Source organism: Ailuropoda melanoleuca, chromosome 17 (genome assembly GCF_002007445.2).
Source record: "Ailuropoda melanoleuca isolate Jingjing chromosome 17, ASM200744v2, whole genome shotgun sequence".
Taxonomy (NCBI): Eukaryota; Metazoa; Chordata; class Mammalia; order Carnivora; family Ursidae; genus Ailuropoda; species Ailuropoda melanoleuca.
The window spans coordinates 2336157-2349485 of NC_048234.1; the positions used below are offsets into that span (position 1 = coordinate 2336157).

General features: G+C 58.2%; 3 protein-coding genes across 5 annotated transcripts in view; all 3 read left to right on the top strand.

Annotated features, from left to right (window-relative positions):
• The first annotated feature begins 714 nt into the window (after positions 1-714).
• Positions 715-4147, top strand: LOC100466355 (tumor necrosis factor ligand superfamily member 13). 2 transcript variants are annotated; one of them, XM_034647408.1, is made up of 6 exons: positions 716-1840; positions 2193-2271; positions 2405-2452; positions 2597-2715; positions 2930-3068; positions 3274-4147. In XM_034647408.1, the coding sequence occupies exons 1-6, from the start codon at positions 1583-1585 to the stop codon at positions 3381-3383; spliced, it is 753 nt and encodes a 250-aa protein (XP_034503299.1). In that variant the 5' UTR covers positions 716-1582; the 3' UTR covers positions 3384-4147. The 2 variants fall into 2 exon arrangements, with proteins under 2 accessions (XP_034503300.1, XP_034503299.1); XM_034647409.1 differs by lacking the exon at positions 2405-2452 and having other exon boundaries at positions 715-1840.
• Positions 4148-4492: 345 nt separating this feature from the next.
• Positions 4493-12316, top strand: SENP3 (SUMO specific peptidase 3). 2 transcript variants are annotated; one of them, XM_019805113.2, is made up of 11 exons: positions 4493-4756; positions 5497-6323; positions 7114-7353; positions 7448-7559; positions 8087-8234; positions 8364-8411; positions 9030-9107; positions 10812-10949; positions 11109-11192; positions 11309-11359; positions 11781-12316. In XM_019805113.2, the coding sequence occupies exons 2-11, from the start codon at positions 5609-5611 to the stop codon at positions 11889-11891; spliced, it is 1725 nt and encodes a 574-aa protein (XP_019660672.1). In that variant the 5' UTR covers positions 4493-4756; positions 5497-5608; the 3' UTR covers positions 11892-12316. The 2 variants fall into 2 exon arrangements, with proteins under 2 accessions (XP_019660672.1, XP_002924475.1); XM_002924429.4 differs by having other exon boundaries at positions 4495-4756; positions 5598-6323.
• A 646-nt stretch (positions 12317-12962) lies between these two features.
• EIF4A1 (eukaryotic translation initiation factor 4A1) overlaps positions 12963-13329 on the top strand; it is a 5872-nt gene continuing 5505 nt past the window's right edge. The window contains exon 1 of the mRNA XM_002924430.4: positions 12963-13068. Coding sequence (XP_002924476.1) covers positions 13046-13068 — 23 coding nt within the window. The 5' untranslated portion in view covers positions 12963-13045. The remainder of the gene's footprint in view (positions 13069-13329) is intronic.

A 13329-nucleotide genomic window follows, 5' to 3' on the forward strand; every position in this document is an offset into this window, starting at 1 on the left:
CCCCCCCCGCCCCCGCCGTGGCTCTCGGCTCCCCCCCACCCCCTGCAGGCCGCTTGGACTTGTTCACATTTGTTTCCTGGCCACATAGATAATCCCCTTCTCCTCTGACGCCCCCCACCTCACTAGCTCCTGAATCCCTGGTCTTTCGACGCCCCCATTTATCTCCTGACTCCCTGCCCTGGCCACAACCCCCAGGACACTGTGTCTGCTCTACTCTGGGTGAGGATGGGTCCCCAAAGCCCCCCTTCAGGCACTAACTGGGGCTGGACACCAGGGAGCCCGGGACTAGACCGGGAGCTCCCCACCACGAGGGCTAAGAGCAAGACGAGCTCCTTCCCTGATAATTCCCTGTGGATTTTTAAAAACATATATTATTTTTATTATTATTGTGACAAAATGTTGATAAGTGGATATTAAAGAGAATAAACCACGGTCGCTCTCTTTACTGGGGCTCAGGGAACATTTCTCAGGGTAGCTGAGGGCTACGGAAGGGGGTCTGGGCACCCAGGAGTGGGGACCCGCCTGCCTCTGACCCCTGAGGCACGAGCAGAGAGTGGAAAGGCAAAACGCCAGGAAAAAATCAATCCTGTGCCCAAGGTCCAGCAGAAGCTGCCTCATTTACCTAGGAGGCGGGCTTCCTCCTGCGGGCAATCCCTGGCTGGGAGGAGCAAGGGCCCTTCCTCTTGGCAGCCCCGGGACGTTCTGCAGGTGCTAGCATGAGCCCTGGCTGGGATGCCGGGTGGGAGCAGGCCCGAAGGGGAGCTCGGGGTCAGGAAGCAGGACGCTGGGGCCCAGGACATGGGAACCGGGGCCCCTGGGTCCAGGGGAAGGACTCCTATAGTGGTAGGGTGCTTGGGGCCGTCTTTCTCTCTCTGACCAGGGCCTTATGTAAGAGCCTTTCTCGGGAAACAGGAAGTCCTCCTTGCCAAGTTCAGCACAGGGAGTAGTGCAGGCCTTATTCCAACACACCCGGCCTGGCCTTAACCCCAGAACTCAGCCAGTTTCTTGCTTCCGCGACCCTGGTTCTCCTTCCTATCTACCCCTGCCCCTCCTTTTCCACCTTCTGTCATTCCCGAAGATCTCCCCCATGGCTGAGCCAGAGGGTCTTTACCCCCTCACCCCTGGACCCCCAAGGCTGCCCAGTTTGCCCCTCCATCCCTGCTCTTGGCACCATGCCCCGGAGCCAGCCACCCTTCCCTCCCCCACTTCTGGGGCCGTCCCAGGGTTCCTGTGCTCGGCCGCTCCTCCTGGGTGTCACTGGCAGTCCTGTCCTTCCTAGAGAGACTGACACCAAGTTCTCCTGAGGCTGGAGGAGGGTGTGTGTGTGTGTGTGTGTGTGTGTGTGTGTGTGTGTGTGTGTCCGTCCGGAGGGGGCGTCTCGAGACAACACCGGCCCCACAGCGGGGTGCCAGGAGCGCCAACAGTGCCCCTTGCTGGCTCTCCTCCTCCCTTTTTTATTCTCAAGTTCCTTTTTATCCCTCCCTTGCGTAACGCTCTTCTTCCCTTCTGTACCCCCACCCTCCCCACCACCTCCCCGCCACCCCACTCCTGAGGCCACAGCCTCCGGCAGGGTCCCCAGCTCATGCCAGCCTCATCTCCTTCCTTGCTAGCCCCCAAAGGGCCCCCGGGAGACATGGGGGGCCCGGCCCGAGAGCCGGCACTCTCAGTCGCCCTCTGGTTGAGTTGGGGGGCAGCTTTGGGGGCCGTGGCTTGTGCCATGGCTCTGCTGACCCAACAAACAGAGCTGCAAAATCTAAGGAGAGAGGTGGCTCGGCTGCAGAGGGCCGCAGGGCCCTCCGGGAAGGAGGAAGGGCATCCATGGCTGAGCGTCCGGGAGCAGGTGAGTGAGGGGAGAAGGGGGTGGGGGAGAAGAGGCTGGGTGCCAGGGCCATCTCGGGTGTCCTGGGTCTAGCCTCGAGGTCTGTGAAGTTTTGAGTAGGTGCAAGAGAGGGTCCCAGGTTTGGAGGTCAAGGGAGCAGCCGTTCTAGGACAGGAAATTGTTAAAGATTAATGCTTCGCATGCCTACCAGATCCTGGAGGACAGCCAGCACCAAGACTCAGGTCGTTAGGGAAAAGTGCATGAGTGATGTGAGGCGCTCCTGGGGCTGGGAGGCAGGTAAGGGGAGCTGGGAGGAAAAGCTGCTGGGGACCCTTGCTTCTTAGCCTAACCCTGACCCTCTTTCCGCAAGCAGAGCCCCGATGCCCTGGAAGCCCAGGAGAGTGGGGAGAGATCCCGGAGAAAGAGAGCTGCACTCACCCATAAACAGAAGAGTGAGGCCTCCGGGGTGCAGCAGGGGTGGGATGTGATCAAGCAGCAGGGGGATCTGGAGATCATTCCCCGGAGCCAGGGGGAGGGGGGAGGGGCCAGGTGGGCACTGCTTAGATCTCCTTCTTCTGTCCTCAGAGAAGCACTCCGTTCTGCACCTTGTCCCCATCAACATCACCTCCAAGGGTGAGCACTAGTTTAGATAATGGCTCTGGGGGAGGGGCAAGATCAAGGAACTTAGGGGCTGGCACCTGGGTCCAAGAGAATCCTAGAGGTGAACAGTCTCTAAGAATGCCCGGAAGTCCTGATTGCCACAATCCTCACCTCCAGAGGACTCCGATGTGACGGAGCTGATGTGGCAACCAGCTCTGAAGCGTGGGAGAGGTCTGGAGGCGCAGGGATATGTTGTTCGAGTCTGGGACGCTGGAGTTTATCTGCTGTACAGCCAGGTAAACCCACACATACCCTAAGCCTCATCTGCGGGCCGAGAGGTCTGTTCTCCCAGGGCCTGGACGCCCTGGTACTGAGGGTTCACACCTCTGTTCATACCAAACCTCGAAAACGCTCCTTCCTTCCCCGGCTCCCTCGTCCAGGCTCTGGAGGCCTCCCAGGCCTGAACCATGCTTTCTCATTTCCTTCAGCTTCTCCTCCATTCCCTGTCAGGTCCTGTTCCATGATGTGACTTTCACCATGGGTCAGGTGGTGTCTCGGGAGGGCAAGGGAAGGCAGGAGACTCTCTTCCGATGTGTCCGAAGCATGCCCTCCAACCCGGACTGGGCCTACAACAGCTGCTACAGTGCCGGTGAGAGCCCCTTGGGCAGGGCAGGGCGGCTGTGAGAAGAGCGGGGTGTCTCTGACCCCCGGGGGCCGGAAGCCTGGGTGGACAGGTAGATCTGGGGGTGCAGGCCAGGAAGCAGGAGGAAGGCTGAGCTGGAGCAGGGAGGGGAGGCACCAGAGAGTCTGCGGGACTGTGCTTCATGGAGCTTATCTTTTCTCCCGTTTCTCAGGTGTCTTCCACCTACACCAAGGGGATATTCTGAGTGTCACAATCCCCCGGGGAAGGGCGAAACTTAGCCTCTCTCCACACGGAACCTTCCTGGGGTTTGTGAAACTGTGATTATGATATGGATGGTGGTTTTGAGCTCGGAAGACAAGGGTGGGTACATACTGGAGACAGCCAAGAGCGCTTCATATGGGTTTGACTGGAACCCTGGGTTTGACGGCTCATCACTCCGCACTCCTCCCTTTTCCGCCCCACCCCCATCCCCTAGACTTTGATGTCCTGGATATTAAAGAGGTGTAATATCTTGCTTTTGTCCCCCATCCAGCCCCACATTCTGGTGGGGGGTGGTGTGGGCAATGCCAGGCCTTGTCTGGACCTACTTTGGGCCCCACTGGAATGCTTCCAGAACAGCACCGCCACCTAGCGGCAGTTTGAGAGAACCAGCCTGCGTGTTGGCACAAGCCCACGAAGCCTCCCTCCTCTCGGGAAGACTCGTGGTTTCCTACGCCACAACTCTCCCCAGGTACCTGCTGCCTCCTCGCTCCACAAGAAGCCTCACCCCCACTTCTCTCCCCAGCTCCGGGGGCCCAGTTCCCAGCACTGTCTCCGGGGGTGTGTTTATTACGCGCGCGTCTGCAGGGGGGTGCCCGACGACGACGGTCCCTTTGCAGCGACATTACTGCTCGAGTGCCAAGTTCTGCCTTTCCTGCTCTCCACTCCCCCGGCGTGGCGGGCCCCTCCAAGCCCCTCTGGGCTGGGACGGGTGTTCGGGGAGCCTTGGGTAAATCGTGCGCCCTAATGCTGGTCTGCCTTCACTCCTCTGGGCTCTTCTTTCTGCCCAAGACCTGCTTAGACTTAAATAAAAGAGAATAAACGACTTCCATTCCCCTCGCTGTCTTGCCTAGCCCCGGGATCTCCCCCGGCGCGCCCCAGGGGACCCAGGTTCCGCGGCCCCGAGCCTCGGGCCCGCAAGCGCCCCGAAGGGGCTCCGCGGCGGGACACGCAGCTGGGGGGAGGAGGACACGCAAGCGCAAACGGAGAGAGGTGGGATCGCCGCGCGCGGCCCGGAGCAGCGGGCGTGCGCAGGCGCAGCCCCGCACGGGGCTCGAGGGCGGGACGGTCCCGTGGCGTCTACGCTCTCGAGTAGGCGGGACTAGGCGCGTGCTGGCCGCGCCGGCGCTGTTCGCCGGGTGTGACGTACAAATCGTGCGCCGCCAGCGCCGGTGGGCCTGGGGCTCGCGGGAGGGGAAGGAGGAGGAGGGGGAGGTGGTGGAGGTGGAGGCTAAAGCGGAGCAAGAGGCGGCCGCGGCGGGGCGGCTCGGCAGCGCAGCGCGCGGCCCAGAAGCGTTGGAATCCTGAATTGAGAGGGCTGCGCCTGAAGACAGCAGGAGTGGCGGGGCCGCCGCCGTCGCCGGAGAGATGAGCCGGGAAGCTTGAGGCCGGAGACGCCCGCCCTCGGGCCCGTCCGCCCGGCTTCCCCGCTCCCGGTGAGGACGCCCCCTACCCTTCCCCCAGCTCTGCCGCGGCCTCTCCCGATCCTGGACTTCATTCCCACCTAACGGGGGCCCGGGAGGCCCTCGAAGGGGCTTCTTAAGGCCCTCGGGCGCCGAACTGTCCTGAGCCTGTGGGACCAAACCGGTGTGGGACGCATTCTGGCCCCCGGGAACGGAGCAGGAGAGGGGGCTGGGCCAGCCTGGCTCACGCGGCTCAGTTCTGTCCCAGCGCCTTGATCCGGCGGCCTAAGCACCGATTGGGTTCTCTTTCAGTTTCTTTTAACATTCTTCCGTTTTCGTTAGATTTTACTACGTGAACCATAGCCCTGGGGTCCCCGTTCCCTCCTGAGACGACCTGAGCATGCCCCTCCCCTCCCCAGCCCCCCATTCATTCCAAGGTGGTAGAGAACTCTCTTCCCACTCTAGACCACGGACGGTTTCCTTGTGGAAGTTGTGTTCTCAGCTGTCTCTATCATGTCAGGATTCTCGTGCTGAGTCAAGCCCCTCCTTAGGTGTTCAATTAGGCTACCCCTGGTGGTCTTAAATAGAGAAGTAGAGCCTGGGGATCTGAGAAATAGGATCCCGGTGGCTTGCTGCTGAGCCTTATTCTCCCCTTTGCTCCTATCTGGTCAGGGGAGAAATGATGACACAGACTTTAAAGGGCCCCTTGTGGACCATGTTAACCGAAAAGATCGGCAATCTGTAGGATTTGCGTTTTTTTCCTCTTTCCTTAGATTATTTGCATCTGATTCCAGAGAAGGCATGCTGAGGAAGAGAGGCAAGATCCTGGGGTACAGGGTGTTTGGATTCTGACACTCTGACCATTGTTTTACAGGCTACTGGAAGATGAAAGAGACTATAGAAGGGACCGGGTCTTGGGGGCCTGAGCCTCCTGGACCTGGCATAGCCCCAGCTTACTCAAGTCCCAGGAGGGAGCGTATTCGTTGGCCCCCACCCCCCAAACCCCGACTCAAATCAGGTGGAGGGTTTGGGCCAGATCCTGGGTCAGGGACCACAGCGCCAGCCAGACGCCTCCCTGTCCCTCGGCCCTCTTTTGATGCCTCAGCTAGTGAAGAGGAGGAGGAGGAAGAGGACGACGAGGATGAAGATGAGGAAGAGGAAGTGGCAGCCTGGAGGCTGCCCCCCAGATGGGGTCAGCTGGGAGCCTCCCAGCGGCCTCGCCCTCCCCGCCCTACGCATCGAAAAACCTGCTCCCAGCGCCGCCGCAGAGCCATGAGAGCCTTCCGGATGCTGCTCTACTCAAAAAGCACCTCGCTGACATTCCACTGGAAGCTTTGGGGGCGCCACCGGAGCCGGCGGCGGAGCCTCGCACACCCCAAGAACCATCTTTCGCCCCAGGAAGGGGGTGCGACGCCACAGGTGCCATCCCCCTGCTGTCGTTTTGACTCCCCTCGGGGGCCACCTCCGCCCCGACTGGGTCTGCTAGGTGCTCTCATGGCTGAGGATGGGGTGAGAGGGTCTCCACCAATGTCCTCTGGGCCCCCAGTGGAGGAAGATGGATTAAGGTGGACTCCAAAGTCTCCTCTGGACCCTGACTCCGGTAAGGTGGGAATGGGTGGGGGGGGGGTGGGGAGGATCAGAAGCCTCTTGTGGTGGTGACAGCTGGGCTTAAAGCCAGTAGGACGGCGGGGGGGGGGGCGGTCCGGGATAGCTGTGAAATGTCTTATGCTCCTCTTTGAGCAGGAACTAAGTCTGGGGAGGTAGTCAGTCAGGGCTGGGATACAGAGTCCCTAGGTAGGTGTTCTGTGTGTAGATGAGAAAGGGAGGCGTGGTTTACGAAAAGTCAAGCCAGCCTTATGCATTTAAAATCCCTCTTCATTTGCCCTTTCAGAATAAAGGGGCGCGTGCATCTGCAAAGGGTGCGAGTCTCCTAGTGGTGGGATGGGATTTCTCTGAGTGGTGGACTACGTCACCTGCAGTGAGTGACACTCTCACTCAGAATGTTTCTTTCGGGGCCTCTCAGCCAGACAATTTCCAGCTATGTTTTTACCAGTCGTTGGAGTATTTATCGAACGTTTGCAGGGTACTGTACTAGGAACCAGGTATACAGTGGTGATAAGTATCTCTGAAATTTAGATCTCTCTGAATCTTAGTCTCATTTTGCTTCTGCCCTGTCTGTGAGTAGTACGTCTTCTTTTCTGTTCTTTACAACCTCTCAGACATGCTCATTTCACGCTTGAGGTTTCCTTTCCTTAGAGTTTATATTGGTGGATTCCGTTTCAGTTCATCCTTGTGGCCTTATAATCTGTGTGTGTGTCATTTACCCTTACCCCATTGTTCTTTGATCTGAGCCGCTTTCTCATCCCCATCCTGTTTCCCCTGTCCTCCAGGCCTCCTCTCCTGTACTCTTCCCAACGGCTTTGGGGGACCCCCCGGGCCAGAAGGGGAGCGGGGTCTGGCACCCCGTGATGCCAGCATCCTCATCAGCAATGTGTGCAGCATCGGGGACCACGTGGCCCAGGAACTGTTTCAGGGCTCAGATTCGGGCACTGCAGAAGAGGCAGAGCGGCCTGGGGAGAAAGCTGGCCAGCACAGCCCCCTGCGGGAGGAGCATGTGACCTGCGTACAGAGTAAGGGACCTTAGAGGGCCCACTCTCTTCCTCACAGCCAGCTCCTGAACTGGGGTCTGGAGGCCTCACCCCTCTCCCCTTTCCCTCCGCTCAGGCATCTTGGATGAATTCCTTCAGACTTACGGCAGCCTCATCCCCCTCAGCACTGATGAGGTGGTAGAGAAGTTGGAGGACATTTTTCAGCAGGAGTTCTCTACGCCTTCCAGGTGAGGCATGAATGAGGTGCCCTGAGAAGAGGGCTGGGACCTGACGGTAGGGAGAGAATGCTGCTGCCTTTTCTCCCATAGGGATGTACTTGGGGAGAAGGAGGAAGGGAGAACTAAAGGGGAGGAATCTGCAGGCAGAGTGCCAAGCCCCTGTAAGCTGCAGGGGGTGGGGCGGGGGGAGAGCTTTACCTGAGACCCCAAAATAGTGTGTATACCTGACACTCATGTGCCTCTTTCTGGAGACTGGGCCTTTTAGCAGGTCTTCAAAAGGACATATGACCCCCAAAAAGATTAGTAGTTGTTTGTTTGAAGTAGGCTCCACGCTGAGTGTGGAGCCTAGCACGGGGCTTGAACTCAGGACCCTGAGGTCAAGATCGGAGCTGAGATCAAGATCGGATGCTCAACCGACTGGGCCACCCGGGCGCCCCAAAAAGGATGAGTTTAGATTCTGACTCCGGGCAGTAGGAAGTACTTATGTATGCCCCAGCCCCTCAGCCCTTGTGTGACTCCACCCTCGGCCTCCTCAGGAAGGGCCTGGTGCTGCAGCTGATCCAGTCGTACCAGCGGATGCCGGGCAACGCCATGGTGAGGGGCTTCCGAGTGGCCTACAAGCGGCATGTGCTGACCATGGACGACCTGGGCACCTTGTATGGACAGAACTGGCTCAATGACCAGGTGAGGAGCAGTGGAGACACGGGCCCCAAAAGGGATTTCGGGAGCAGGGTGTCTGGGGTCCTCTGTTTGGGGGAGCCCTGTACCCATGCTGCACCCTCCATGGCAAGTTGCCTCCCATCTTCTCCCTAGGTGATGAACATGTACGGAGACCTGGTCATGGACACGGTCCCTGAAAAGGTAGGCCTTGCCAGGTACCTCGGTCCCGAGAAGAACGCCTGCGGTTCTGAGGAGCTTTTTCAGTCCCGTTTTATCGCTTTATCCATAAGGAGGGTCTTTGTTTGTGGGGAGAGGGGGTAGAAGACAGTCTGTTAAATTCAAATCTGTAATGTAATTTTTTTCCCTTAAGATTTATTTATTTGATAGAGAAAGAGAGCGAGGTGAGGGGACAGGGGGAGAGAGAATCTCAAGCAGACTCTGTGCTGAGCCTGGAGCCCAAAGAAGGGCTCGATCTCTTGACCCTGAGATTGAGACCTGAACTGAAACCAAGAGTCGGACGCTTAAGCGACTGCGTCATCCAGGCGCCCCTCAAATCTGTAATCTTGGTCCTGAACTTACCTATTCTTTTCCCCCAGTGGGTAGTGTTTTCTCCCTGTGGCTAACTCCACAAATTGGGAGGGGAAGCAGTACGATACGGCTAAAAAGGATTTGGTTTTTTACCCTCAGTGAGTTGGAGTGGAGGCTGTTGAAACTGGCCCTTGGAGCCATAGTGAAATGGAGCGACGCGGGCACAGGAGACTTGGCAGGAGGGCCTGAGCTCTTTTAACCCCACCCAGCTCTTTTGTATCATTGGCACAGGTGCATTTCTTCAACAGCTTCTTCTACGACAAACTCCGTACCAAGGGCTATGATGGGGTGAAAAGGTGGACCAAAAACGTGAGTTACCAATTCACATCTACTTGTGTGACACCTTCCCGGGAAAGGATCAGAGTTCTGTTTTCTAGGAGCCCCTCCCTCAAGCCTGCTCACTCAGTCTTTCAAATGTGAAAGGTCTCGTGTGTGTGTGTGAGGTACTGCTGTAGGCACTCGGATTCGGTGTTAAATAAGGGAAACATGCCTTTATGGAGTTAAGAGTAAATAAGCAGGTGAAATTTCAGCTAGTGCTAGGTGCTGTGACTAACTTAAAAGGGTAATGGAGTAGCATGGGAGGTGGGTCCTTTAGATGGGCGATCTGGGAAGTCCTCTCTTTGCTGAGAGTCGAGTGATGAGCCAGCCGTCTGCGGATCTGGGGGGAACAGTGGGGGGGAACGGGACTCAGGGCAAGAAAGAGCATTTGAGGCACCGAAGGCCCACGTGGGTGTCCTACGTGGGTGGAGCAGAGTGAGCGGAGGGAATATGGAAGACATTCGGTCAGAGCGTCGATCGTGTAGGGATGGAGGAGAAGCTAAAGAGGGCACATCTTACCCTAGGTGCGCTGAGAAGCCACTGAAAAGTTTTAAGGAGGCTGGGAAGTCCCTCACGTTGTAAACTCCTGTTGCCTGAGGATTGGAAGGGGGGCAAGAGTAGAAGCAGGTGGCAGACTAGGAGGGGAGCACGGAAGCCTAGATGAGCAGCGTGGGCCAGGGCGCTGCGGGCAGAACTAGAAGTAGCTTTCTCTAGGGCAGGTGTGTGGTTAGAACGGGTAGGATTTTCTCATGGGGTGGACGTGGGAATGAAGAAAAGCTAGGAATTAGGGAGGCCTGGGTTGGTAGCGGAAATTACTGGGGAGAAGAATCAGGAGGGAGCGCATTTGATTAGGGGGAAAAAAGTTCCTTTCTCCCCTCTCGTTAGTTTCCTGCTCTCCAGTTCAGAGGCCGGGAAGTTTCCACAGTGAGGTCGGAGGACTCACTGGCTCCAGCATTTCTTCATTTTGGCCCCAGGTTCAGGGGCTTATACCCTCAGTGACCTGGCAGGCCTGCTTACCCCAGTAGAGGTGGGGGGATGCCCAGTGAGACGAGCTTGGCCTTCTGCATACTTGTGCTTGAATCCCACCTGTGGCCGCCTGTGACCTGCAGCAAATTGCCTTATCGTGCCAAGCTGCGGTTACCTCGTTTGTCAGGTTGACCGTGAGAACTTCCTCGTCAGATTGTCGTGTTAAGTGGCCAATCCTTACTAGGAACCGTGCCCTTCTTGTTAGCGTATTATGGATGTTAACTAATTTAACTCTCATAACAAAGAGATGAGGTAGGTGCTGTCATTTTCAGCCTCTAACAAATAAGAGAACAGAGGTATAGAGAGTTACTACGTAGCTTGCCTGTGGTCATAAGCTAGTTAATGGAGGAGCTGGCTTTACACCCTGGCAGTCTGGCTCCAGAATCCTGAGCCTGGGTTCTTAGCTGCTTAGCACTTGGACCTTTAATGTGTGGAAAGTACCTGGCCATCCTGGGCTCACCAGTGTTTGTTCTGACACGAACTCCTCTGACCTGCCTTCTTCCTCATCCCTGGAGTCCACATATGCTGACCCTTGCCTTACAGGGGAGGGGCTGGGCCCTGTGCTCTGCCCCTTGGCTCCTTACCTGCACCCCCACTCTTTAGGACCCTCATGGCAATGGGCAGGACTCTTGCGCTATCTGACCTGACCTCTGGCACCACCCCCCTTAGGTGGACATCTTCAATAAGGAGCTACTGCTAATCCCCATCCACCTGGAGGTGCATTGGTCCCTCATCTCTGTCGACGTGAGGCGCCGCACCATCACCTACTTCGACTCGCAGCGCACCCTGAACCGCCGCTGCCCTAAGGTTGGAGAGGGAAGGGGGACAGACGGGCAGAACGTGGGGAGAAAATCCAGTGGCGAGGCATTCTGAGCAGAAGGGCGGGCCTGGTGGCTGGGACCACCATACCCTGGGTTCAGTTGGGAAACCCAGGCCATCACTTCCTCCGTTTTTCCGTCTGTATAGCATATTGCCAAGTACCTACAGGCAGAGGCAGTGAAGAAAGACCGGCTGGATTTCCACCAGGGCTGGAAAGGTTATTTCAAAATGGTAAGTGTCTGGAAGGGGGTGGGGACAGGGTGGTGAGCGAGCTGTGGTAGGAGGCAGAGTTGAAGCCACACCCCCTAGGAGCCTCCAGGTGAAGGGCCTCCCTTTTTATTTTCTAGAATGTGGCCAGGCAGAATAATGACAGTGACTGTGGTGCCTTTGTGTTACAGGTAAGCAGATAGCAGTGGGGTTAATGTTTTGGGAAGGAGGTGGGAGACCGTTCGGCCTCCCTGATCTGGCTCACAGGCACTTGTGCAGCAGGGAGTACCCTTATGTGTTAGAAGGCAGAAACGCGGAGTTCGGTGGTCCTCTCCTGGCTTCCCCATCCCACACTGGGACCAGTGCTCTTGGTGCTTGGTCTCTGGCTGTGCTCTAGTTGCCTCCCGACCCCCAGTGCGGGTACCAAGAACAATGATTTTAGAGTCAGACTTGGAGCCCAGGCTACGGGACCTCGGCTCCCTTTGTGAAGTGTGGAAGTTCTTGGGAAGGTCCATTGAGTCGGAGCTGGCTCCTGTGAAGTGTGTAGCCCAGGTCCTGACTTGGGGGGATGCTCAGTAGGTGGTTCTTATGGCCTGCTTTGTCAACACCCAGTACTGCAAGCACCTGGCCCTGTCTCAGCCATTCAGCTTCACCCAGCAGGACATGCCCAAACTTCGTCGGCAGATCTACAAGGAGCTGTGTCACTGCAAACTCACTGTGTGAGCCACGTATCCCAGGCCTCAAGCCCATTCATTCATGGGCATGGGGACGTGGGGGACCCTTCCTTCCCAAGAAACTCCAGTTCCTTTCCTCTCTTGCCTCTCCCCACCCAGTTCCCTTTGGTTTTTCATATTTAAATGTTTTCGTTTCTGTATTTTTTTCTTCGAGAGAATACTTGTTGATTTCTGATGTTCAGGGGGTGGCCATGGAACAGCCTCTTTTTCCCTGTGCCAGGGAGGAATTTGGCCTTGTGGCCTGGGTGGGGCAGTCACCCCTTTCCGTGTGCAGGGGCGGGGCAGGAAAATCTGTGCTGGGGGTGGTGGGCGGGCAAAGGGATTACTGCCTGCCAGATCTTCAAACTTTTTTTTATATATATATATAAAAAAGCCACGGTCCTGCTCTAGTCAATAAAGGATCCTTTGGAGATACATGGTGCTGGTCTTCCTTCCGTCAGCCACCCTGCCAGAGGCGCTGAGACCCGGGGGCCGGCCTTCCGTTCCGGGCGCGGGCAGCGACGAAGCCCCCGCAGGGAAGCCGGGGCTGCAAGGGGCCGCCGGTGAGGTCAGGGATGAGCGAGGAGCTCGGGGGCTCCCTCTCCCCGTCCCTGGCCGCGGCCGCGCCTCCCGCCTCCACGGTGCCCCGCACACTCGCAACGGCTCGGAGCGGTGTCCGGTCTACCTTTGCTGCAGGAGACGACAAACTAAACTGTGGCTCCGGCGCGCACCCGGAGCGGAGGCGAAGGGAAGCGGCCGTCTCCGGAGCCCGGAAGTCCTTGGAGGTTGAAGCCTCGCCCCTCGCGCGCCATAGGGCCAGCCGGACCACATGACCCAGGCCCTCTCGCCTCCGCACGTGTAGGGGCGCTGGGCCCCAAGATGGCTGCCAGGCCTCGAGGCCGGACTCTCGTATGTCACTTCCGTACCGGCGAGAAAGGCGGGCCATACAGCCAATGGGGCCGCGGGGCGGGGCCTCTCCTTGATAGGCGTTCAGGTTGTCCAATGGTGGCGGCGTGCCGGAGCGCTTGCGAACTAACGTCACGCCGAGTCGCGGAGCGCCGGCAGGCGGGGCCGAGGTGGCCAAGCCAATGCGATGGCTGGGGCGGGGCCGGGCGCTCTATAAGTTGTCGATAGGCGGGCACTCCGCCCTAGTTTCTAAGGATCATGTCTGCGAGTCAGGATTCCCGGTAAGAAACCCTTTTGCAAAAGGTAGAGGCTGCTCACCCTGCCGTTCCCTTCCGAGGGCAACGCGGGGTGGGGGTGGGGGGCAGCCGAGACCCACCGCCCCGGGCCTCCGCCCCCGGGGTTACGCGGGACAGCCACGCCGGGAGGCCCGGTCCTGGGGGAGGGGCGAGGGGGCAGGGCAGGGGCCTGGGCAGCGAGCGGGGACGGCCCGGCGTGCGAGGCCCGTCGGGGGGCCGCTCCCCCCCCTCGACGCGGCGCGCGAG

Bases quoted from the DNA above. Each gene is read 5' to 3' on its own strand.
- LOC100466355 (XM_034647408.1), top strand. From the start codon at position 1,583: ATGCCAGCCTCATCTCCTTCCTTGCTAGCCCCCAAAGGGCCCCCGGGA. The intron at 1,841-2,192 runs GTGAGTGAGGGG...TTCCGCAAGCAG, and splicing joins GGCTGAGCGTCCGGGAGCAG to AGCCCCGATGCCCTGGAAGC. The intron at 2,272-2,404 runs GTGAGGCCTCCG...TTCTGTCCTCAG, and splicing joins ACTCACCCATAAACAGAAGA to AGAAGCACTCCGTTCTGCAC.
- SENP3 (XM_019805113.2), top strand. From the start codon at position 5,609: ATGAAAGAGACTATAGAAGGGACCGGGTCTTGGGGGCCTGAGCCTCCT. The intron at 9,108-10,811 runs GTGAGTTACCAA...CACCCCCCTTAG, and splicing joins TGAAAAGGTGGACCAAAAAC to GTGGACATCTTCAATAAGGA. The intron at 11,193-11,308 runs GTAAGTGTCTGG...TTTATTTTCTAG, and splicing joins GGAAAGGTTATTTCAAAATG to AATGTGGCCAGGCAGAATAA.